Below are 26,838 nucleotides of genomic sequence, written 5' to 3'. Positions count from 1 at the left end.
TTTAAAACATAAAGCAGGAATGAAAGCACAAGAAGCACAAGAAGAAAAAAGCAAGAGGTCAAATGGTCAGTATCTAAGTTATCTAAGTCAAACCTCTTTAAAAAAAGAAACTTCATGGGTGGGGTGGCCTCGCTCTTTATCTAGTCCTATAGCTGGCAATTTGTTTATTTGAAATGGATGTCTTTCAAGTGGCTACCTAGACAACCAAAAGCTTAATACCAGACAGACTGCAATCAACAAAGCTAGTTGTCAGATAACTCCAGGAGCAAACAATCCTTCAGGACCCCGACTTTTGGCCTCACTGTGATTTCCAAGAAACAGCTACAGCTGGAATTCCTGGCTACAGTATTAACTAGGAGTGTGGTGAGCAGAAAGCTCTTCTCTGCTGGTAGCCATTCATGCAAGTTTCCTAAAGATGAACTCTCTTCCAAATTAATCTTCCTGGGAAAGTCTCAAGATGGTGGAGAAGAAGGACGTGAACTCACCCCTTCTTACGAAAATACCAAAATCACAACCAGCTGCTGAACAACCATTGACAAAAAAATGCTGGATCCTACCAAAAAAGATACCCACCATCCAAAGACAAAGAAGAAGCCACAACAAGATGATAGGAGGGGCACAATCACGATAAAAGCAAATCCCATACCCACCAGGTGGGCAAACCACAAACTGGAAAATAATTATACCACAGAAGTTCTCCCAGAGGAGTGAAACTCCTGGGCCCCATGTCAGGCTCCCCAATCTGGGGGTCAGGCAACAGGAGGAGGAGTCCCCAGAGAATCTGGCTTTGAAGGCCAGTGGGGTTTGACTACGGGAAACAGAAACTCCACTCTTAAAGAGTGCACATAAGGTCTCGTGCATACCAGGGGCCAGGGAAAAAAGCAGTGACCTCATAAGAGACTGGGCCAGACCTTCCTGCTAGTATTGGAGGGTCTCCTGCAGAGGCGAGGGGTGGCTGTGGCTCACTGCGGGGACAAAGACGCCGGCAGCAGTAGTTCTGGAGAGTACTCATCAGTGTGAGCCCTCCTGGAGGCTGCCATTTTCTCCCCAAGACCTAGCCCCACCCAACAGCCTGAAGGCTCCAGTGCTGGGATGCCTCAGGCCAAACAATCAACAGGTCAGGAACACAGTCCCACCCATCACCAGACAGAGTTTAAAGTCTTCCTGAGCATGGCCCTGACCACCAGAGGGACAAGACCCAGTTCCACCCACCAATGGGCAGGAACCAGTCCCTCCCACAAGCCTCTTAGACACCCTCATCCACCAGAGGGAAGACAGCAGAATCAAGAACTACAATTCTGCAGTCTGTGAAAAAGAAACTGCAATCACAGAAACTTAGACAAAATGAGACGGCAGAGGAATATGTCCTAGATGAAGGAACAAGATAAGACCCGAGAAGAACAGCTAAGTGAAGTGAACACAGGCAATCCACCAAAAAAAGAATTCAGAGTAATGATAGTGAAGATGAACCAAGATCTTGGAAAAAGAATGGAAGCACAGATCGAGACGATACAAGAAATGTTTAACAAAGACCTAGAAGAACTAAAGAACACACAGATCAACAACACAATAACTGAAATGAAAAATACACCAAAAGGAATCAATAGCAGAATAAGAAAGGCAGAATGCATAAGTGAGCTGGAAGACAGAATGGTGGAAATCACTGCCTCAGAACAGAATAAAGTAAGAAGAATGAAAGAAGTAAGGACAGCCTAAAAGACCTCTGGAACAACACTGAACGCACCAACATTCACATTATAGGGGTCCCATAACGAGAAGAGAGAGAGAAAAGACCTGAGAAAATATTTGAAGGGATAACAGCTGAAAACTTCCCTAACGTGGGAAGTTAGACAGCCACCCAAGTCCAGGAAGCGCAGAGAGTCCCATACAGGATTAATTCAAGGAGGAACACGCCGAGACACAGTAATCAAACTGACAAAAATTAAAGACACACAAAAAATATTAAAAGCAACAAGGGAAAAGTAACAAATAACATACAAGGAAACTCCCATAAGGTTATCAGCTGATTTCTCAGCAGAAACTCTGCAGGTCAGAAGGGAGTGGCACAATATATTTCAAGTGATGAAAGGGAAGAACCTACAACCAAGAATACTCTACCCAGCAAGGATCTCATTCAGATTCGACAGAGAAATCAAAAGCTTTACAGACAAGCAAAAGCTAAAACAGTTCAGCACCACCAGAACAGCTCTGCAACAAATGCTAAAGGAACATCTCAAAGCTGAAAAGAAAAGTCCACAACTAGAAACAAGAAAATTACGAATGGGAAAGCTCACCAGTAAAGGCAAACATAAAGTAAAGGTAGGAAATCATCCACACAGAAATATGATATCAAAACCAGCAGTTGTGAGAAGAGGAGAGCACAAATGCAGGATACTGGAAATGCATTTGAAATTAAAAGATCAGCAACTTATAACAATTTTGTTTATATACAGACTGCTATATCAAAACCTCATGGTCACTGCAAACTGAAAATCTACAATAGATACACGTAAAAAAAAAGAGAAAGGAATCCAAACACAACACTAAAGTTAGTCATCAAATCTCAAGAGAACAAAAGAGTAAGGGAAGAAAAAAGACCTACAAAAATAAATCCAGGGCTTCCCTGGTGGCGCAGTGGTTGAGAATCTGCCTGCCAATGCAGGGGACACGGGTTCGAGCCCTGGTCTGGGAAGATCCCACATGCCGCAGAGCAACTAGGCCCGTGAGCCACAATTACTGAGCCTGCGCGTCTGGAGCCTGTGCTCCGCAATGAGAGGCCACGATAGTGAGAGGCCTGCGCACTGCGATGAAGAGTGGCCCTCGCTTGCCACAACTAGAGAAAGCCCTCGCACAGAAACGAAGATCTAACACAGCCATAAATAAATAAATAAATAAATTTTTAAAAATAAATAAAAAAATAAATCCAAAACAATTAACAAAATGGCAATAAGAATATACATATTGATAATTATCTTAAACATAAACAGATTAAATGCTCCAAACAAAAGACATAGACTGGCTGAAGGGATACAAAAACTAGACTCGTATATATGCTGTCTACAAGAGATCCACTTCAGATCTAGGAACACATACAGACTGAAAGTGAGGGGATGGAAAAAGGTATTCCATGCACATGGAAATCAAAAGAAAGCTGGAGTAGCAATACTCATATCAGACAAAATAGACGTTAAAATGAAGACTGTTACAAGAGACAAAGAAAGACACTACATAATAATCAAGGGGTCAATCCAAGAAGAGGATATAACAATTGTAAATATATACATACCCAACACAGGAGCACCTCAGTAAAGGAGGCAAGTACTAACAGCCATAAAGGGAGAAATCGACAGTAACAAAATAATAGTGGGAGACTTGACCACTCCACTTTCATCAATGAACAGATCATCCCGACAGAAAATCAATAAGGAAACACATGCCTTAAATGACACATTAGACCAGATGTATTTAATTTTTATAGAGCATTCTATCTGAAAGCTGCAGAATACACATTCTTCTCAAGTGCACATGGAACATTCTCCAGGAGTGATCACATGCTGTGCCACAAAGCCAGCCTCAGTAAATTTAAGCACACTGAAATCATATTAAGCATCTTTTCCGACCACAATGCTATGAGATTAGAAATTAACTACGAGACAAAAAAACTGTAAAAAACGGAAACACGTGGAGGCTAAACGATATGCTACTAAACAACCAACAGATCACTGAAGAAATCAAAGAGGAAATCAAAAAATACCTACAGACAAATGGAAACAAAAGCACGACAATCCAAAACCTATGGGATGCAGCAAAAGCAGTTCTAAGAGGGAAGTTTACAGCAATACAATCTTACCTCAGGAAACAAGAAAAATCTCAAATGAAAAACCTAACCTTACACCTAAAGCAACTACAGAAAGAAGAACAAACAAAACCCAAAGTTAGTAGAATGAAAGAAATCATAAAGATCAGAGCAGAAAGAAATGAAATAGAAACTAAGAAAAAAGAAAAGATCAATGAAACTAAAGGTTAGTTCTTTGAAAAGATAAATAAAATTGATAAACCTTTAGCCAGACGCATCAAGAAAAAGGGGGAGAGGGCTCAAACCAATAAAATTACAAATGAAAAAGGAGAAGTTACAATGGACATCACAGAAGTACAAAGGATCGTAAGAGACTACTACAAGCAACTACATGCCAAAAAAAATGGACCAACTGGAAGAAGTGGACAAATTATTAAAAAGGTACAATTTCCCAAAACTAAACCAGGAAGAAATAGAAAATATGAACAGATGGATCAGAAGTACTGAAATTGAAAATGTGATTTAAAAACTCCCAACTAATAAAGTCCAGGACCAGATGGCTTCACAAGCATATTCTATCAAACAGCTAGAGAAGAGTTAATACCTATCCTTCTGCAACTATTCCAAAAAAACTGCAGAGGAAGGAACACTCCAAACTCATTCTGTGAGGCCACCATCACCATGATACCAAAACCAGACAACGATACCACAAAACAAGAAAATAACAGGCCAATATCACTGATAAACATAGACACAAAAAGCCTCAACAAAATACTACCAATTCAAATCCGACAATACATTAAAAAGATCATACACCATGATCAAAGTGGGATTTATCCCAGGAATGCAGGGATTTTTCAATGTCTGCAAATCAATCAGTGTGAATCACCACATCAAAGAATTGAAGAATAAAAACTATATGATAATCCTGATACAGAAAAAGCTTTTGACAAAACTCAATACCCATTTATGACAAAAACTCTCTGGAAAGTGGGCATGTAGGGAAACTACCTCAACATAATAAAGGCCATATATGAGAAACCTGCAGCTAACATCATACTCAATGGTGAAAACCTGAAAGCATTTCCTCTAAGATCAGGAGCAAAACAAGGATGTCCACTCTCACCACTTTTATCCAACATAGTTTTGGAAGTCCTAGCCACAGCAATAAGAAAAAGAAATAAAAGGAATCCAAGTTGGAAAAGAAGAAGTAAAACTGTCACTGTTTGCAGATGACATGATACTATACACGGAAAATCCTAAAGATGCTACCCGAAAACTACTAGAGCTCATCAATGAATTCAGTAAAGTTGCAGGATACAAAATTAACACACAGCAATCTGTTGCATTCTATACACTAACAACGAAAGATCAGAAAGAGAAATTCAAGAAACAATCCCATCTACCATTGCACCAAAAAGAATAAAATACCTAGGAATAAAGGTTTATCTAAGGAGACAAAAGACCTGTACTCTAAAAACTATTAAGATGCTGATGAAAGAAATTGAAGATGAAACAAGCAGATGGAAAGATATAACACGTTCTTGGACTGGAACGATCAATATTATCAAAATGACTATACTACCCAAGGCAATCTACAGATTCAATGCAATCCCTATCAAATTACCAATGGCATTTGTCACAGAACTAGAACAAAAAATTTCACAATTTGCATGGAAACACAAAAGACCCCCAATAGCCAAAGCAATCTTGAGAAAGAAAAACGGAGCTCAAGGAATCAGGCTCCTGGAATTCAGACTATATTACAAAGCTACAGTAATCAAGACAGTATGGTACTGGCACAAAAACAGAAATATAGATCAATGGAGCCGGAAAGCCCAGAGGTAAATCCACGTACATATGGTCACCTTATCTTTGATAAAGGAGGCAACAATATACAATGGAGAAAAGACAGTCTCTTCAATAAGTGGTGCTGGGAAAACTGGACAGCTACATGTAAAAGAATGAAATTAGAACACTTCCTAACAGCATACATAAAAATAAACTCAAAATGGATTAAAGACCTAAATGTAAGGCCAGACACTATAAAACTCTTAGAGGAAAACAAGCAGAACACTCTATGACATAAATCACAGCAAGATCCTTTTTGACCCACCTCCTAGAGAAATGGAAATAAAAACAAAAATAAACAAATGGGACCTAATGAAACTTAAAAGCTTTTGCACGGCAAAGGAAACCATAAACAAAACGAAAAGACAACCCACAGAATGGGAGAAAATATTTACAAACCATGTGACTGACAAGGGATTAGTCTCCAATATTTACAAACACCTCATGCGTATCAAAAAAGCAAACAACCCGATCAAAACATGGGCAGAAAACCTAAATAGACATTTCTCCAAAGAAGACATATAGATGGCCAAGAGGCACATGAAAAGGTGCTCAACATTGCTAATTATTAGAGAAATACAAATCAAATCTACGAGATATCACCTCACACCATTCAGAATGGTCATAATGAAAAAAATCTATAAACAATAAATGCTGGAGAGGGTGTGGAGAAAAGGGAACTCTTTTGCACTGTTGGTGGGAATGTAAATTGGTACAGCCACTATGGAGAACATTTTGGAGGCTCCTTAAAAATCTAAAAATAGAGCTACCATATGAGCCAGCAATCCCACTCCTGGGCATATATCTGGAGAAAAACATGGTTTGAAAGGATACATGCACCTCAATGTTCACTGCAGCACTATTTACAATAGCTAAGACATGGAAGCAACCTAAATGTCCATTGACAGAGGAATGTATAAAGAAGATGTGGTACATATATACAGTGGAATATTACTCAGCCATAAAAAAAATGAAATAATGCCATTTGTGGCAACATGGAGGACCTGGAGATTATCATACTAAGGGAAGTAAGTCAGATAGAGGAAACCAAGTATCATATGATATCACTTATATGCAGGATCTAAAAAAAAAATGATACAAATGAACTTATTTACAAAACAGAAACAGACTCACAGATTTAGAGAACTTATGGTTACCGGGGGGGAAGGATGGGGGAGACGGATAGATCGGGAGTTTGCGATTGACATGTACACACTGTTATATTTAAAATAGATAACCAGGCTTCCCTGGTGGTGCAGTGATTAAGAATCCACCTGCCAATGCAGGGGACACGGGTTCGAGCCCTGGTCTGGGAAGATCCCACATGCCACAGAGCAACTAAGCCTGTGCACCACAACTACTGAGCCTGTGCTCTAGAGCCCACGAGCCACAACTACGGAAGCCCACGAGCCACAACTACAGAAGCCCACATGCCTAGAGCCCATGCTCCGCAACAAGAGAAGCCACCGCAATGAGAAGCCCGCACACCTCGACGAAGAGTAGCCCCCGCTCGTCTTAACTACACAAAGCCTGCGCGCAGCAACGAAGACCCAACACAGCCAAAAATAAAAATAAATTTTTAAAAATAAATAAAATAAAATAGATAACCAACAAGGACCTACTGTATAGCACAGGGAACTCTGCTCAGTATTCTGTAATAACCTAAATGGGAAAAGAATTTGAGAAAGAATAGATAGATGTATATGTATAACTGAATCACTTTGCTGTACACATGAAACTAACACAACATTGTTAATCAAGTATGTTCCAATATAAAGTAAAAATTTTTTTAAAAAGCTAATTGTCAGGTGCTTACACTACAACATCTACACACCCTAGTGCTGTTGTAAGAATTGAGTAACACACATAAAGCACTTAACACAGTGTCAATAAATTTTAGCTAGCTGAAAGAGGTGAATGGGGTACAGCTATAACATTAACTCCATATTCTACTCTTTGGGGATTGAGAAAACAATAAAGGTCATTTAAAAGGAACACATTTCCCCTAAACATTTTTTACAATTAGAGGTTACTACAGATCAAGATTCTTCATTAAATACAAATATCTCAATATTAAAACTATTTGTCATTTATAACTTATTTCAAATTATTTTATCATCAAAACCATACTTAACGAAGGGTCATCAACATAAGTTCTGAGTTGCAGCTAGATACAATAAAGGGCATTTGGGGATGGGGATGGGAATGGAAAGGAATATGAGGATACTAGATACGTGAGTAGCTCAGTCATGGAAGAGTAACTGGCACAGGGCTCAGAGAGAGGTGGGAGGATTCCAAAAGATAACTCTACATAGCTATTTTGTCTAAACCTTGCTGTCTCTATGCTAGGGAAAACTATCTCATATCATATCTTTGAAATACAACTTGTCAAGGCTGTAGATATGATATCAGAATAATTGTCTTTTCAGTTCACAGATTCTCTGAATCAAGCAGAATAACATCTGGACATGATTGAGAGAATATAGGGAGAGCCTGGATTTTAAGCCTGATTCAATGACACCTTTGGGTATCCTCACTGGGGAAGGAGGAAATTTATTCTCAATACTGAAGAAAGAAATTATTTGTGGCCAAGAGGGAAAAGTGTAGCAGACTACATTACTGCTCACAAATACTCACTCTTCTCTTCCCAGTCCCTGAGAGGACCACCCCATCTGACTAACACTGGCTTGGCCATATGACTTGGTTTGCTCAATGGAATCTGAGCAGAAGTAAGAGTGTGTTAGTTCCAAGCAGAGGCAGTAGGGAGGTATTTCGTTTCCAGCAGCCCTCATGTTTTTTTGCCTTTTACCAGGAGAACATCATGTCTCATATAGGGGGTACTCCTTCAGCCTGGCATCCAAACTGAGAACATACATGGAACAAAACACCTACCGGCTACCTCAGTTTACCATGTATATTATGAGCCACAGCCATCTATATGTGGTGTTACAACTTCTCATGTGATCTCAGATACTTTCCTTCTACAGCCTCACACTAACTCACAAGATGCAACCTTTCCAGCGCCCACTTCCACAAGCAAGCTTCAAGACTTTTTTAACGTAAAGTGCCAAATATATTGCAGATTTTATATATTTTGTTACCATTTAACATGTGCTGTTTTTATTGTGTTTTTTAATGTCACAAAGTTTAGAATGTTATGCCACTAATCTCATTTTTCCTCTAAGCCCTATGGTTTTTATTGCACAATTCTGCAGAGCATAGTGCATTTTAGGAACACCTATTTCATATTATAACATAACTGACTGTATCTTGAAAAAAGAGACACGAATATCCATAATCCAAAGAGACAAGTTCTATAACTGAGCCACATATGGGTAGAAAAGCAACTGAGATAAGGTGATACTTAACCTTATGACCTGATCACCCCACCGCCAAACACAATCACACTGGGAAATTAGGTTTCAACATATGAATTTGAGGGAGAAGAGATACATTCAGTCTATAGCATTCTGTTCCTGGACCCCCAAAATAATATCCTTCTCACATTCAAAATATGTTCATTCTATTCCCAACAGCCCCAAAAGTGTTAACACATTCCAACATCAACTCAAAGTCTGAGTTCAAAGTCTTATCTAAATATCATCTAAAGCAGATTTGGATGAGACTCAAGGTACAATTCATCCTGAGGTTCTCCAGCTGTAAACCTGTGAAATTAAACAAGTTATGTGCTTCCAAAATACAATGGCAGAACAGGCACAGGACAGATATTTACAAGAAAGGTGTGACACACTTGGGCAGCATTCCTGCCCCTTCAGCTTTGCTGGGCAGAGGGTGGGCACCTAAGGCTCCTGGCAGCCCTGCCCTAGTGGATTTGGGTGGCTCCTGTTCTTTGAAATCTAGGTGGAGTCAGACATGCCCCCTGGGCCTGTGCATTCTCCACTAGTGGAGATGGCTTATTCCACCAGTTTGTTGCCTGCACCCTGCTGAGAGGCAGCTGCTGCACCAGGGGCTGCCAGAACCACACCTGGGGCAGACAAGGAGCTCAGCACCAGCAGTGCACCAGCAGAGCCCTCAAGGTGAGGTAGCACCAAGCAGCAAGCTCAAGGTCTCCAAACACTGGCATCTCCTCCTTTGAAATCATTCTGCCTCCAGGCCCTGTGCTAAGACAGTAGCCCTGGTGATTTCTGAACTGTCTTCAGGGTCATTCTTCCATTGTTTTAGGCAGCAGCATCTGGTTCCTGTTGAGATGGCTTATCCACACTAATCTTAACAAATGGTTGCTTGGCTACACCCTTAGTGTTCTCTTCTGAACAGGCTTTCTCATCTTTTGGATAGGTGGGGAATTTTCCAAATTTTTAAGTCCTGCTTCCTTTTTGCTTAACATTTATAATTATGCCTTTAAGTTATTTCTCTCTAATTATACTATGTTGACCTAAAACAAACAGGCTGCCAGGTATTTTTCCAGAAAAGATGGATTTATTTGGGATCAGCAGAGAACTGCAATCTGGGGTCTGCAATCATGGTGAGCCACATGGAAGGTCACCCAAGGCAAGGGAAGGAGAACACTCTCCTAGAGCGGAGGGCTACAGTAAACAAGGAGCCCAAGGCTTTTCATTGTTAGAGTCCTTGCCAGGAAAGAAGAGGAGTCCTTCTTCTTCCTCTTAGGCTCTGGTATCCTTGCAGGGTGTGAGAACTCCCCCTTCTGGTCTCCTGATTCCATTTTATTGAGGTTTCTGTTTATTAACTTTTTACAACTGTAAGCAGTTAGGAGGGCTCAAGCCACACCTTCAAACCTTTGCTTAGAAATTACTTCAAGTAAATATCCAATTTCATTGCTCACAAGTTCTACATTCTACAAAGCACTAAAACATGAACATAACTCAGCCAAGTTCTTTGACACTTTACAACAAGGATCACTTTTCTTTCAGTTTCCAATAACACAGTCCTCATTTCCACCCGAGATCTTAACAGAATGGTCTTTACAGTACACAATTCTACCAATATTCTGCGCAGGATTACATAGGTGTTCTCTAAGAAGATTGAGGTTTTTCTGTACACCTCTCCTCCTTTCCTTTTGAGTCCACACCAGAATCTCCTGTTCACAACAATGTAGGCTTTTTCTAGCATGCACCTCAAAACTCTTCCATTACCCATTACCCAGTTCCAAAGCCACTTCAACATTTTTAGGAATTTATTACAGCACCCCTCCACTTCTCAGTACCAATTTTTGTTTTAGTTCATTCAGGATACTGTAACAAAAATACCACAGACAAGGTGGCTTATAAAAAACAGAAATGTTATTTCTCACATTTCTGGAGGTTTGGAAGTACAAAATCAAGGTGCTGGCAGATGTGGTGCCTAATAAGGACCCAATTCCTGGTTCATAGATGGTTCATCTTATTCATCTTCTTGCTATGTCCACACATGGCAGAAGGAGCAAAGGAACTCTCAGTGGTCTCTTTAACAAAGGTACCAGTCCCACTGATGAGGAATCCACCCTCATAACTGATTCATCTCTCGAAAGCCCCACTTCCAAACTCATCACATTAGAGGAGTAGGTTTCAACACGAATTTTGGGGAACGCAAACATTCAGTCTATACCACTAGCTCAACACAGAATTTACCTTACATTCTACTTTAGTGATATTCTCATTTTATATGCATATGAAAACACTTGTCAGCCACAGAAGCGTAAAAAATACAGTATACATGTACCTTGTGTTAAGAGTAGCATAATTAAAGCACGGATATATTAATAAGAAGAAAAACGCTGCTTTTTAACACTTACCACAAGCTTTAGAAGCAGCAACACAAATCTCTTCTGCAACATACTCCCCAGTTGGAAACTTCAGATAATCCCCCTCGGCTTTTCCAAGGGAATGATAAAGATAGACCTGTAGGACTGGATCTATTTGCTTCACAGAATTAGCATTTCCAGGAATATCACCATTCTGATGTACAGGAGATGAGGATGTTCCTTCCATTTCTGTCATTGTAAGGCATGCCATTCCCATGCACAGTCTTTTTTCAGAACATTTGCCTGTAAGAGAAACCAAAGTTACAAATGAACGTGATATTCATAAGTTATCCTTCATATATAAAGAAGTCTTCACTGACAGCAATGACTGTCAAATCCATTAACTGAGTAACTATCATGTACAGTCATTTCTCAGACAGATACTGAGGGTTTTGTTCCAGACCAGTGCAATAAAGTCACACAAATTTATTGGTCTCCCAGTACCTATAAAAGTTATATTTACACTATACTGTAGTACACTGAGTATGCAATAGCATTATGTCTAAAAAAAAATTGTACATACCTTAATTAAAAAATACTTTATTGCTAACCACCATCTGAGCCTTCAGCGATCTGTAATCTTTTCACAATAGTATTATCAAAGATCACTGATCATAGATCACCATAACAAATATAATAATAATGAAGAAGTTTGAAATATTGCAAGAAGTATCAAAATGTGACAAAGAGACATGAAGTGAGCAAATGTTTTTGGGAAATTGGCACTGATAGACTTGCTTAACACAGGGGTGCCACAAACCTTCAATTGTAAAAAACCAGTATCGGGGAAGCACAGTAAAATGAGGTATGCCTATACTACTATATACAAAGCACAGTGAGAGATATCAAAATTATAAACTTCCTGTGGACAATGACAATAAAACTGAAGCTCATACGCTAACTGAGGAACCACAATATAAATATATAACACTAACAGAACAAACAAAATCAGTTACAGACAACAGAAGAAGAGATTCCACAAAGCGACATGATTTCTCAACAGATTACTCTGACAATTGCTTATTGGAATCTGGAAGGGAAAAATAACATTTCAAGCTGGGATTAACTGATGAGCTTTATTAGAGGAGGTCATATTTAAAACCGTTCTTGAAGCATGGATTGGATTTTGATGGATGGAAGAGGAAGAACGTTCTGGAAGAGTGGAACTGTTCTGAAGAGTAGAAAGATACAAGATATGTTCAATAATTTATTGGTCTGAGTGAAGTATTTGAGAAGTTATACCATTTAGGAAAGGATTAAAAATACAGATGGATAGGGACTTCCCTGGTGGTCCAGTGGTAAAGAATCTGCCTTGCAATGCAGGGGACGCTGGTTCAATCCCTGGTCAGGGAACTAAGATCCCACATGCCGCGAGGCAACTAAGCCCACACGCCACAACTACCGAGCTCCCACGCCTCAACACGAGAGCCCGTGTGCTGCAAACTACAGAGCCCACGCGCCCTGGAGCCCGTGAGCCACAACTAGAGAGAGAAAACCCGCACGCCACAACTAGAGAGAAGCCTGCACGCTGCAACTAAGACCCGGATACTTGTAACAAAACTGCAGCTACGTACCCAGTATGCATTTCCCCCTTCTTCCTTGATACAAAAGCCCAAATGGGGGGGTATACCAATGTACCCCCCCAAAAAAACTCTACTTCCCCACAGATGGATAGCCATGTGAACCAGTTTAAGCAAATGAGATTTAAGTGAAAGTTGCTGGGTGGTACTTTCAGGACCACTCCTTAAAAAAAGGCTGATGTAGCTGGCATGCCTCCTTTCACTTTTTCCCCTTCACCTTCTGTCTGAATCTAAGCATGAATATACGTAGGGCAGTCACCTTAACACCATGTAACCATGAAGGAAAGGCCAAGAGAATAAACGACCTGGCAACCTTAAGCAGCTGAATCAATGTCAGGAATCCCCTACCAACCACCAGACACCTTGTTACGTATAAGTAAGTGCAATCCTAACTGATACAGTACGAAATAAAAGAAGGTCCAAATGTCAGACCAAAGAATTTAAACTTTATCCCACAGTCAATAATGATTAGAAAGGTGAAGTGATGTAGTTAGAAAGCTATTACAATAACCTAGGCAGTACTAAGATCCTGAACTGAAACAGCAACAGTTGGATGGTTAGAGGTAATAAAAGAGGAAGACTTGATGCACCATGAGGACTAACTGAATATAGAAGCCAGAAGTAAAAGATAGTATGAGGATTTCAAACTTGGGAGATCTGTAATACCATTATTAGAAGGACTTTGTCCCTTGACTTTGGAAGGTGAGGAGAATAAAGACTACTGTTTTACAGACTTTTATTTAGGAATGAAAGCAGGGCAATTAGAGCAAAATCTAGCTGGCAGCTAAAACATGAGACTGATATTTGGAAGACCTGAAAATCTGACAACCTTCCCCACAGATGTAAGCATTTAAATCATGAGCTATGTGAAGGAAGAGTACGGGAATAATAGCAAACACACTTGCACAGCATTTACTATATGCCAGGCACCGTTCTAAATACAGATATTAAATAAATGAAGTGATTATTAAGTGAATTGCAATATGAAACATAGTTCTACATTCAACTACAAGGACCTTATTCTATTAGAGAAAATACTAGAGTTAATATTTATTCAAATAATATAAAACTATCAGTGTGTAAAAACAAAACAAAAAACTGGCAATTGTGAGCAAAACTGCAAGATTTTTGAAGTTCCTCTGCATTTGGATATGCAAATTTAAACAATTTTGATTTGTTGAAAAATAGAATTTTTAAAAATATTTCTCGTACTCTATTACACTATCTCTGTTACTCAGCTATAGAAAGCCATCAGATGAATTCTTAGCCATTAAAGAGCAAATATGCTAGAATTTCATCAGTTTGTGCTCACCATTATTTTGGATCCTATGCCTTCCTTTTGAACTCACTTTTTCCTACTGAAATATATTTTTTAGTAGATCTCTCAGTGAGGCCTTAAGAGTTTTTCTGTTGTAGTCTTTGAAATAAATTTTTTTCAGCTATACTGAGGTATAATTAACAAATAAGATATTTAAAGTATAAAACATGATGATTTAATATATGTATACATTGTGAAAAGCTTCCCCCATTAAGTCAATTAACACCTCCATCAACCTCATGAATTTACCGTTTTGGTGGGTGAGGGAACATTTAAATTCTACTCTTTAGAAAATTTCAATTCTACAACACAGTGCTATCAACCACAGTCACGTTATACACAGATCCTCAGAACTTATTTATCTTATAAATGAAAATCTACCCTTTTACCCATTTCTATTTCCCCCAACCCTGGCAACCACTTTTCTACTGTCTGTTTCCTAAACTTTTTTTTTTAAGATTCCACATATAAGTGATAACATGCAGTATTTGTGGTTCTGGCTGGCTTATTTCACTTAGCATAACGTCCTCCAGGCTCATCCACGTTGTCACAAATGACAAGTATTCCTTTTTAAAAGCTGAATAATATTCCTCTGTGTGTGTGTGCGAGCGTGTGCACACGCGCACATATATATACACCACGTTTTCTTGATCCATTCGTCTGTTGACAGATACTTAGGTTGTTTCCATACCTCGGCTGTTGACAGATACTTAGGTTGTTTCCATACCTCGGCTGTTGCAAATGATGCTGCAATGAATGTGGAAGTACAGATATCTCTTCAGAATAATGTTTAAATTTCCATTGGACATACACCCAGAAGTGGGATTGCTGGATCATACACTGGCTTTATTTTTAATTTCTTGAGGAATGCCATACTGTCTCCATAGTGGCTGTTCCAGTTTACATTCCCACCAAAAACTTACAAGGGATCCTTTTCCCCACATCTTCTCCAGTATTTTTTATCTTTTGTCCTTTGAATGACAGACATCCTAATAGGCGTGAGGTGATATCTCACTATGGTCTTGATTTGCATTTCCCTGATGATTAATGATGCTGAGTACCTTTTCATGTACCTGTTGGCCATTTTTTGTATGTCTTTGGAAAAAATTCAGATCCTTTGACCATTTTTTAATTGGGTTATTTGGGGGTTTGTTGTTATTGGGTTGTATGAGTTCCTTATGTATTTCAGATATTATCCTCTTAACAGATGGGTAGTTGACAAATATTTTCTTCAGGCTGGCTTTTCATTCTGTTGATGGTTTCCTTTGCTAAGCAGAAGCTTTTTAGTTTGATGTAGTCCCACTTGTTTATTTTTACTTTTGTTTGCTTTGCTTTTGTGTCAAACCCCCCCAAACAAAAAATCATTGCCAAGACCAATGCAACAGAGCATAACCCTTATGTTTTAGGTCTTAAGTACAACTCTTTAATCCATTTTGAGTTGATTTTTCTGCATGGTGTAAGATAAGGGTTCGTTTTACCCTTTCGCATGTGACCACCCAGTTTTTCCAACACCATATATTGAAGAGACCATCTTTTCCACATGTATAGACTTTGCTTCTTTGTCAAAAATTAATTGACCATATATGCATGGGTTTAGTTCAGGGCTCTCCTATTCCATTCCACTGATCTATACATCTGTTTCTAATGTCAATACCATACTGTTTGTTTGCTCGTTTGTTTTTAATACCATGCTGTTTTGATTACTATAGCTTTGTACATAGTTTAAAATCAGGAATTATGATGACTCCAACTTTGTTCTTTCTTAAGACAGTTTTGGCTATTTGGAATCTTCTGTGGTTCCATACACATTTTAGGTTTGTTCTTCGTCTGTGAAAAATGCAATTGGAATTCTGATAGGGACTGCATTGAATCTGCAGATCACTTTGGGTAGTATGGACATTTGAACAATATTAATTCCTCCAATCTATGAGCACAGCATATCTTTCTGTTTATATGTATCTTCTTCGACATCTTGCATCAATGTCATACTGTTTTCAGTGTACAGTTATTTAACTCCTTGCTTAAATTTATTCCCAAATATTTTATTATTTTTGATATTGTAATAGGGATTGTTTTTCTTAATTTCTCTGGTAGCTCATTTTTAGTGTATACAAACACAAATGATTTTTGTATACTGACTTTATATCCTGCAACTTATAATGAATTTGTTTATTAGTTCTAACAGTTTCTTGGTGTAGTCTTTAGGGTTTTCTACATATAATAACATGTCACCTGCAAATAGAGACATTTTTACTTCTTCCTTTCTGATACTAGTGTCTTTTATTTCTCTTTTCTTGCATAATTGTTCTGGCTGGAACTTCCAGTTCTATTTTGAATAAAAGTGGTGAAAATAGGTAACCTTGTCTTGTTCCAGATCTTGAGGGAAAGCTTTCAGCTTTTCATCACTGAGTATGATGTTAGATGTGAGCTTGTGATACATGACTTATTATAATTAAGGAACATTTCTTCTATATCCAATTTGTTGAGAGTTTTTATCATAAATGGATGTTGAATTCTGTCAAATGCTTTTTCTGCCTCTACTGAGATGACCATATGATCTAACTTAACCTAACTGTAATTTAATTTCTGTATTTCCTTATTGACTTTGTCTGGATGACCTATCCATTGTTCAAAGCAGGGTATCAAAGTCCCTTACTAGTTTTGTATTGCTATATATTTTTCCCTTCAGATCAGTTAATGTTTGCTTCATGTGTTTAGGTTTTCCTCTTTTGGGTACATAAGTAGTTACTAGCTCCTCCTGATGAACTGACCCCTTCATCATTACACAATGACCTTCTTTATCTCTTGGTGCAGTCTTTGGTTTAGAGTCTACTTTGTCTGATACAAGTATACTTATCCATGCTTTCTTTTGGCTACCATTTGATGTAATATTTTCCCCATCCCTTAATTTTCAGTCTAGGTGTGTCTTTAAAGCTGAAATGAGTTTCCTTTTTTTAAAAAAAATAATAAATAAATAAATTTATTTTTTAAAAAAAACAAAACAAAACTGACCAGGAATAAAGGGCAGAGAGGAGAGGAGTTCTCAGCCAACCTTCTCTGTACAGTAGAATCACCTGGGCCTCCTTTCTAGTGATTCTAATTGAATTAATCAGATCTGGGGGTGGAACTTGCATGCATTTTTAAGCTTCTTGGATTGTTCTCATAAGCTCCAGGGGCAAGAACAACTGAGTTAAAGGAATGTTAGTGCAAAGGGGGAATCAGAAAACACTGGGCACACCCATGCATACTGCAGGCTCTTGCACCCCAGAGTCAATCGGCTCTTCTACCAGCTCCTACTTCATGACCTTCAGCAGCTTACTTCCTCTCTCTGATCTTTGGCTTCTTCATCTCTCTAAGATGTATGTTTTCCTTCTCTTTCTGGTCTAAAATCACTTCCAAGAGGCTGACTTGAGACTCAGCCTCTGCCATCCTACGTGTCCGTTCACTGTCATTCTCCAGACTTCTGGACAGCAAACCTTTACTTTGCAACATCTCAAGAAGCTTTTTAATAGACTCATCTCGGGCACTGAGGGTCTGTTTCTGCGTTTTGATTCTCACCTCCAATTCCTCCAAGGTCTTCCTCAATAGGAACAGTTCCTTAGCCTGTCTGTCATGCTCTGCTTGGAGCTGCTGGAAGTTCTCCTCCATCAGTTCAATGGTGAAGTGCTCTGCTCCTCGGTTGCCACTCTCTTGCTGCAGCCACTCTATATCTTTTGACTATAGAATTTAGTCCATTTATATTTAAAGTATTTATTGAAAGGTATGAATGTACTATTGCCCTTTTGTTAATTGTTTTCTGGTCATTTTCTAATTCCTTTGTTCCTTTCATGCTCTTTTACTTTGACATCTAATGATTTTCTGTAGTGGAATGCTTTGATCCCTTTCTCTTTATCTTTTGTTTATATTCTATAGGTTTTTTTGTGTGGTTACCATGAGGCTTAAATTAAATATCTTATTTTTATAACAGTCTCTTTTAAGCTGATTAACAGCTTAATTTCTAATGCACACAAAGGCTCTACATTTTTACTTTCCCCCTCTCACATTTTATGTTTTTAATGTCACAATTTACATCTTTTTGCATTGTGTATCCATTAACGTATTATTTTAGTTAGTTATTTTAATACTTTTCTTTCGATCTTCATACTAGAGTTATAAGTGATTTACCCACCAACTTTGCAACATTACAGTATTCTGAATTTGACTATGTATTTATCTTAACCAGTGAGTTTTATACTTTCATATGTTTTACTGTGACTAGCATCCTTACGTTTCAGCTCAAATAACTCCTTTTAATATTTCTTGTAAGGCTGGTCTAGTGGTAATGAATTCCTTTAGTTTTTGTTTGTATGAAAAACTCTTTATCTCTCCTTCAGTTCTGAAGGACAGCTTTCCTGGGTAGAGTATTCTTGGTTGGCTTTATTTTTTCTTTCAGCACTTGGTATGTATCAGCCCACTCTCTTCTGGCCTGCAAAGTTTCTGCTAAAAAATCTGCTGATAACCTTAATACAGATTCCCTTTTAGGTAATAGGCTTTCTCTTGCTGCTTTTAAGATTCTCTCCCTGTGTTTAACCTTTAACAATTTAATTAAAATGTGCCTCAGTGTGAGCTTCTTTAAATTCATCATATTTGATATTCTCAGGCTTCCTAGATCTGGATGTCTGTTTCTTTCCTCAAGTTAGAAAAGTTTTCAGCCATTATTTCTTCAAATAAGCTTTCTGCTCCTTTCTCTCTCTCTCTTCTCCTTCTGGGAACCCTATAATGCATATAGAAGTCTTCTTGATAAGGCCCGTAAGCTACATTCACTCTTTTTTTTTTTTTAATTGCTCCTCTGATTGGATGAATTCCACTGTCCTGTCTTCTAGTTCACTAATCCTTTCTTCTGCGTGATCTAGTCTGCTGTTGAATCCCTCTATTGAATTTTTCAGTTCAGTCATTGCATTCTTCAGCTCTGTGATTTCTGTTGGTACTTTTTAATATTTTTGATCTCTTTGTTGAAATTTTTACTTCATTCATGCACTGCTCTCCCAACCTCAGTGAGCATCTTTATGACTTATTTTGAACTCTCTATCAGGTAAATCACTTACCTCTGTTTCATTAAGATCTGTTTCTGGAGATTTATCTTTTTCTTTTGTTTGGAACATATTCCTCTGTTTTTTCATTTTCCTTGACTCTCTTGTGTTGGTTTCTGTGCACTGCATAAAACAGCCACCTCGCCCAGTCTTGACAGATAGATCTAGTGTAGGGGATGAACCTCATCAATCAGCCCAGCCCAAGCTCCTAAATGTCTCTCAAACCTTTGTGACTGTCCAAGTCACCTTCTTTGCTCCTAGTGGTTCCCAGTACTTGAGGGTGTGCTAAGACTCATCATGTCCCAAAGGGGAATACTGCATTCGGGCCCTAGATGCAGGCTGATTAGAAGCCAGACCCTCAGGCAACATCTGGAAAAGTATGTATTAAGCCCCTTCCAAGGAGAAAGGGGAACAGGCATTTTTGCCTGCGCTGCACTAGACGACCTGTGTCTAAAGCTACAGGCAGGGGTTGGGAGGGGGTCCTGTAAATGCACTCATGGCTTTCCATTACACTTAGAATAAAACTCTACAAGTCCTACATTACCTGTCTGCTGCCTACCTCTTCAATTCACCATGTATCTCTTCTTACGTGCTCCTTTCACCACTGAATTATAGGCTTCAATAGCTTGTAATATTTAAAAAGGTCTCATCTGCCTTGTTCAACAATCTGTTCTCAGCAGCTAGAAAAGTCTCAAAACACAGATCTTACTAAATATTTAATGAATGAATACCATGCTCATAATCATGAATTAATTTCATACAGTACAATTACAGGAGTTTGGTGTGTGGAAAACTCAAGGATAAGGTTTCAAGACCAAGACTGTATTGATTCCCTTAAAGAGAAATTTGAAACAATCATGAGCATTCCCCTTCAGCTCCAAACACCAGTGAAATGGTAAATAATAATAATAATGATAATTTTAAATCATTTAAAAAATACAGACTTCCTGTAATGACAGAGTAATTTATCCTGGGTTAATGCTCCTGCTGAGAAGAATTACAAGCTCTGGAAAACTATCTTTAAAAACACTGTTTGAAGGCATTGGCAAGCAAACAAAAGCACAGAGAAACTGGATGGGATCTGATCCTTGAAAGAATGAAATCACACTGAATGAGGTCCACATTTATCCATCTTTATCCTGAGGGGACTATACAGTCTGTGTAATGCATATGTAGGCACTGGAGAAGAGGATAGAGCTCTTGTACAAAGCTGTAGTCTTATTGGGTAGAAGTATCAGGGAATGAACTTTGGAGCTGCTAAAAGAGGTAGAAGTTGAAAGCAGAAATCCCGGGGGGGGAAAAAGGGAGACATGGTGGGCTGACTCCTGAACTCCCCTCTGTGTATGAGATGAAAATCCAAGAAGCCCAGGGAGAGGCAATAACTGGAAACCTGAAAGAGTCATGAAGAGATTTCAACAGCTGCTTAGTCCTTGGAGAGGCAGAATTTGGAGTTAAAAGGTAAATACCTCGGGCTTTCCGTTTAAACTTCCAGAAAAGCCATACTTGAGGAATAAGAACCACATCAGAACTAAAGGCAAAACTGAAACAGACCTGTCCTAACAGAGCCTACAACCAAGTTTCCATAGGATCAAGCTAATCTGCCAGTAGATTTAACTGAACTGCCTACTAGAACAAAACTCAATACTTTAGAGAAAAATTAAAATCTACACTATCCAGACCTTATACAATATATCACCCACAATAGACAACCATCAGTTGAAACTTACTTAACATCAAAAGAAAAATGTGATGTAGAGAAAATATATACAGACAGAAGAAATATTTGAAAAATATTAGCCAGTTTTTTTTCTGTTTTTAAAAAAACAACAGTCCACTAATCCAAAAAAGTTACCTAACCTCAATCAGTATAAATCCATACCTAGTTACATCATAATCAAACTTCTAAAAATCAAAGACAAAGAGCAAATCTTAAAGCAGCCACAAACATACAGTAACACCAAGATAAGAAATACAACTAATATCTCTTCAGAAAGACTGGAGGCCAGAAGGCAAAGTGCTGGTAGGGAGGAAAGAAAGCTGTTAGCCTAAAATTCTATGACACACAAAAAATAACCTTCAAAATTTATGGCAAAACAAACATTATTTTTGGATAAATGAATGCTGCGTGAACACACCACCAACAAACCCAAACTACAAGAAATGCTCAAGGAAATTCTCTGGATTAAAGGGAGACGATACCAGATACAAATTCATATTTGCAAAAATGAATGAAGAACCCCAAAATAATACATATGTGGGTAATCAGACTATTTCATTTCTTAAAATTTTTAAAGGACAACTGACAATTGTTTAAAGCATTAATGATAATAATGTATGATGTAGCTTATAATAGATGTCAAAGTAAAACAGATGACATCAATAACTAAAAAGGATGAAAAGGAATTAAACAAAATCTTTATACAAATAAATTCATGATAGCTTGGAAAAAGAACAAAAGGTGCTAGCAGCAAATCGGAAATGTAGAAGAATTCCTGAAAGATTAAAAGTAGATAGGAATAGGTGACAGAGAGCAGAGGAAATACACTCTATTTAAAGTACACAGAAGAAAGCATCAACAAGCATAAAAAAAGTTTTCTGCACACATACAAAAACCACAAATATCCAAAGATAATCAAAGATCATCATCTACTGGGAGCTGGGGTGGAGGAAGGAAGCATAAAAAAGTCAAATCAAAATGAAGAGCATGGCTTCCCTGGAGGCACAGTGGTTAAGAATCCGCCTGCCTATGCAGGGGACACAGGTTCAATCCCTGGTCTAGGAAGATCCCACATGCCGCTGAGCAACTAAGCCCATGCGCCAGAACTACTGAGCCTGTGCTCTAGAGCCCACGAGTCACAACTACTTAGCTCATGTGCCACAACTACTGAAGCCCGTGTGCCTAGAGCCCGTGCCCTGCAACAAGAGAAGCCACCGCAATGAGAAGCCCATGCACCACAACAAAGAGTAGCTCCCACTCGCTGCAACTAGAGAAAGCCCGCATGCAGCAACGAAGACCCAACACAGCCAAAAATAAAAATAATATAAATAAATTTTTAAAATTAAAAAAAAAAAAAAATGAAGAGCTGAACAACTGACCCCAAAAGAAACAGAGACAATATAGGAAAAGAACTTTTAAAAAAATATTCTACTTGTTACCCTCAGAGAGATTGCAGAAGATTTTGAAAATACAAAGTATAATTAGATGATCATCAAAAAGGAGCAGAAAATAAAAACAGTTTACATTTTTTTTAAACAATTACATTTCAATGAAAGGGTTGAATACAACTAAAGAGAACAAGTAATAATCTGGAAGACAAAGTCAAGACAAACTCCCAGTTTCCTGTATCAGAGATAGAGAGAAAGAGAGGCAAAAAACTAAGAAATGTAGAGGATCAACACAGAAAGTACAACTCTAAGAGCTCTAGATAGAGAAAGAAAAAGAACACAGTGAAGAAAAAAAATTTTTAATAAAAGAAGAAACTTAATTGGTGTTAAAGATACCTCGGCTCCTATTAAAAGAATCTTCTGAGAGGAGATAAAGATTAATTTTAAAAAGACTTATACTTGCACAGATCAAAGCAAAGGGTTAGAACACCAAAGACAATGGGGAAACTCTAAAAGAGTTAAATTTAATTCTGACTATTCAGAGCTTCCACCTACACATATAATCATGGCTGATGGAAACATACATGAATTCAGATTGATCGCTCTTTAAATTCATAAATAACCTCAAATGGGTCTTTAGTGCTACTCACCTATCATTTTATATTTCCTTAGTTCATTTACTCTCATTCTAGACAACTCATACCTTTTTCCTTTCTTCTCAATCACCAAAACTGCAACCCCAATTCTTAATTTCCACTTCCTACATTTCACTGACAAATACAAGCAATCAAAAGGAAACACCCAACAACTGATGAACATACAACATACATCCTTTTCAAATGTGGCTGAAATATTTATGAAAGTAGACCACATGTTAGGCCACAAAGCAATTATCAACAAATACTAAAGGAATCATACTCTATATGATTTCCATTCAAAATATAAACAATGGAGCAAGTAACTATTTTATCTATTCAAGATCCATAATGTTGATTAAATGTTAGAGACCATGATTAATTTATGTAATTCTTTAAAATACTGAATAAATAACAACACTGAAGAGGACCATGGAAAAATGTGAAAGTCAGTTTTATCACTATCTATTCTTTTCATTCTCTGAATCAACACTCTTTTTTAAAAATTTTATTGAAGTATAGTTGATTCACAATGTTGTGTTAATTTCTGCTGCGCAGCAAAGTGTGTATCAACACTCTTAACAGTTTGATGAAAAATTTTCCAGTTACAAAGCATATTAAATTATTTTTAAAAAGTCAGTAATACTCAGTACTCTGTAAATTCATGCTATTTTTAATACTTCAACAAGAACAAACAACACTGAAAAATATGAAGATCTGCATTTGAACTGATGTAAACTTACCAACGGCACTTAAAAATTTCTTATGAAAAATATGGCCACTGATAAAAGTATCACAACATGTACTTATTTTCCATAATGTTCTCTGATCACAATGGGATTAAACTAAAAATCAATAACAGAAAAATAATTAGAAAATCCCCATACATTCAGAAATTAAACAACATACTTTTAAATAGTCCATGAGACAAAGAAAAAGTTAGAAAATACTTTAAATTCAATGATAACCAAAAAATGAGTGAAATGCAATTTAAAAGAAAGGCTGAACAAAATTATTTAATGAGCTTTTGTTTCAACAAGCTAGGAAAAGAACAACAAATCAGCTAAGGACCACAGAAGGAAAAATATATAAGCAGAAATCAGTGAAAAGGAAAATAGACCAAAGCAAACTTTAAAAGCTGGCTTTTTAGAAGCATTAATAAACTGCTTTTAAATACTAGAAAGACTGATAAAGAAAAAAGAGAGAGAAAACATAAATTACCCAAATCAGGAATTGAAAAGTTGACATCATTACCAAAACTTAAATATTAAAAATATTTAAGAGTATAAAAACATTCTGCAATAAGTTTGAAAAATTCTAAGAAATTGGGCAAGTTTCTTTATAAACACAACTTATTAAAACTGACACAGGAAAAAATATAAAATTCTAAATTTTTAATATTTGTTAAATTAGTTGAATGTATAATTTAAAATTTTTCTACAAAGAATATTCAATGCATACCCCAGTGACATTCTCGGTGAATTTTTCCAAACATCTGATCAACAAATAAACAATGAGCTTACACAAACTCAGTAAACAAAAATTAAAAAACACTTCTCTACACATTTTAAGAGGAGAGCACAAACATGATACCAAAATGTAATAAGGACATGACAAGAAAAAAAATTGTGGGTAAATAACTCTCATAAAGCATATAAGTAAAAATACTAAGAAAACCAAATCAAAACAAAAACCAACAACAAAAAAACACTGGCAAATTGAATCCAGTAATTTTTAAAAGAATAATAAATCTTGACTGAGTTTGGGAATTCCCTGCTGGTCCAGTGGTTAGGGCTTGGCACTCACTCTCACTGCCAGGACCCAGGTTCAATCCCTGGTCAGGGAACTAAGATCCTGCAAGCCATGTGGTGCAGGAAAAAAACCAAAAAACAAAAAAAACCTTGACTGAGTTATTTACAACAGAAATGCAAGGTTAACTGAACAATCAAAATTCGATCAATATAATTGACCACATTATTAGAATAAATGAGAAAAGTAACATATGATCATTTCAATACATGCCAAAATAGTCTCTATTAAAATTATACAACAGTTCATGATAAAAACTCAGCAACTAGAAATAAAAGCAAACTTCTTCATTCTGATTAACAGTAACCACAAAAGACCTAAAATTAATTACTTAATGGTAAAATATTAATCTTGTTCTTCTTCAGTTCAAAAACTTAATACACATGTCCAAAATCAGGACTTCTATTCAACATTGTAGTGGAGATCTTGGCCAGTGCAATACCGCAAGAAAAAGAAATTAAAAGTATAATGATTAGAAAGGAAGAAGTAAAACTATCATCATTCACACACGATATGACTGTGTACATAGAAAACTTAAAAGAATCTAAAAATTACTAAGTGGGCTTCCCTGGCGGCACAGTGGTTAAGAATCCACCTGCCAATGCAGGGGACACAGGTTTGAGCCCTGGTCCGGGAAGATCCCACATGCCGCGAAGCAACTAAGCCTGTGGGCCACAACTACTGAGCCTGCACTCTAGAGCCTGTGAGCCACAACTACTGAGCCCACACACCTACAGCCTGTGCTCTGCAGCAAGAGAAGCCACCATAATGAGAAGCTTGCACACCGCAATGAAGAGTAGCCCCCGCTCGCTGCAACTAAAGAAAGCCCGTGCAGCAATGAAGACCCAATGCACCCAATAAATAAATAAGTAAAAATAAAGTTCCCTTTAAAAAAAAAAAATTACTAAGTGAATTTAGTAAGGTCGCAAGATACAAAATCAATATATAAAAATCTATTGTAATACCATATACCAGAAACAATTAAAAAATGAACATTCTAAACCAATATAATTTATAACAGTAAACAACACTAAACAAAAAGCCAAATATCTAGGAACATATCTTGAAATATCTACAAGAACTCTGCAATAAAAACTACTAAAACATTGTTAGAAAAAAAAAAAAAAAAGGCTAGAAAACCTGAATAAACATTTTCCTAAAGAAGACATAGAGATGGCTAACAGGCACATGAAAAGATACTCAACATTGCTAATTATTAGAGAAATGCAAATCAAAACAATGAGATATCACCTCACACCTGTCAGAATGTCTATCATCAAAAAGTCTACCAATAATAAATGTTGGAGAGGATGTGGAGAAAAGAAAACCCTTCTACAATGTTGGTGGGAATGTAAATTGGTGCAGCCTCTATGGAAAACAATGTGGAGTTTCCTCAAAAAACTAAAAATAGAATGACCACATGATCCAGCGTTTCCACTCCTGGGTATATACTCAGAAAAAACAAAGACTAATTCGAAAAGCTACATGCACCCCTACATTCACAGCAGCACTGTTTACAACAGCCAAGATATGGAAGCAACCCCAATGCCCAGCAACAGATGAATAGAAAAAAAGATGTGGTATATATACACAATGGAATGTTACTCAGCGAGAAAAAAAAAAAATGAAATTCTGCCATTTACAGCAATGTGGATGGACCTAGAGAAAGTTATGCTTCGTGAAATAAGTCAGAGAAAGACAAATACTGTATGATATCACTTACATGTAGACTCTAAAAAATAATACAAATGAATATATATACAAGGAATAAACAAGGAATGTACAAGGAATAGACATTTTTCTGGAATAAAGATTCCAGAGAAAAATGAAGAATATCTTCATGACAACAGAAACTCCTCTAATTCAGTAATAAAAAAAAGAGGTGGATTTATAGGACATTCCACCCAAAAACAACAG

At 37.4% G+C, this 26,838-nt stretch overlaps 1 protein-coding gene across 2 annotated transcripts in view; it reads right to left on the bottom strand.

Annotated features, from left to right (window-relative positions):
• The window catches only part of JAK2 (Janus kinase 2), a 169,688-nt gene that overhangs the window by 95,398 nt on the left and 47,452 nt on the right, over positions 1–26,838 (bottom strand). For both annotated transcript variants that reach the window (XM_061200392.1, XM_061200393.1), the window contains exon 3: positions 11,397–11,648. In XM_061200392.1, the coding sequence (XP_061056375.1) occupies positions 11,397–11,622 (226 nt within the window). In that variant the 5' untranslated portion in view covers positions 11,623–11,648. The remainder of the gene's footprint in view (positions 1–11,396; positions 11,649–26,838) is intronic.

This window comes from Eubalaena glacialis, chromosome 9 (genome assembly GCF_028564815.1).
Source record: "Eubalaena glacialis isolate mEubGla1 chromosome 9, mEubGla1.1.hap2.+ XY, whole genome shotgun sequence".
Lineage (NCBI taxonomy): Eukaryota > Metazoa > Chordata > Mammalia > Artiodactyla > Balaenidae > Eubalaena > Eubalaena glacialis.
The sequence above is the reverse complement of the archived record's forward strand: the minus strand, read 5'-3'. Positions and strand labels throughout refer to the sequence as shown.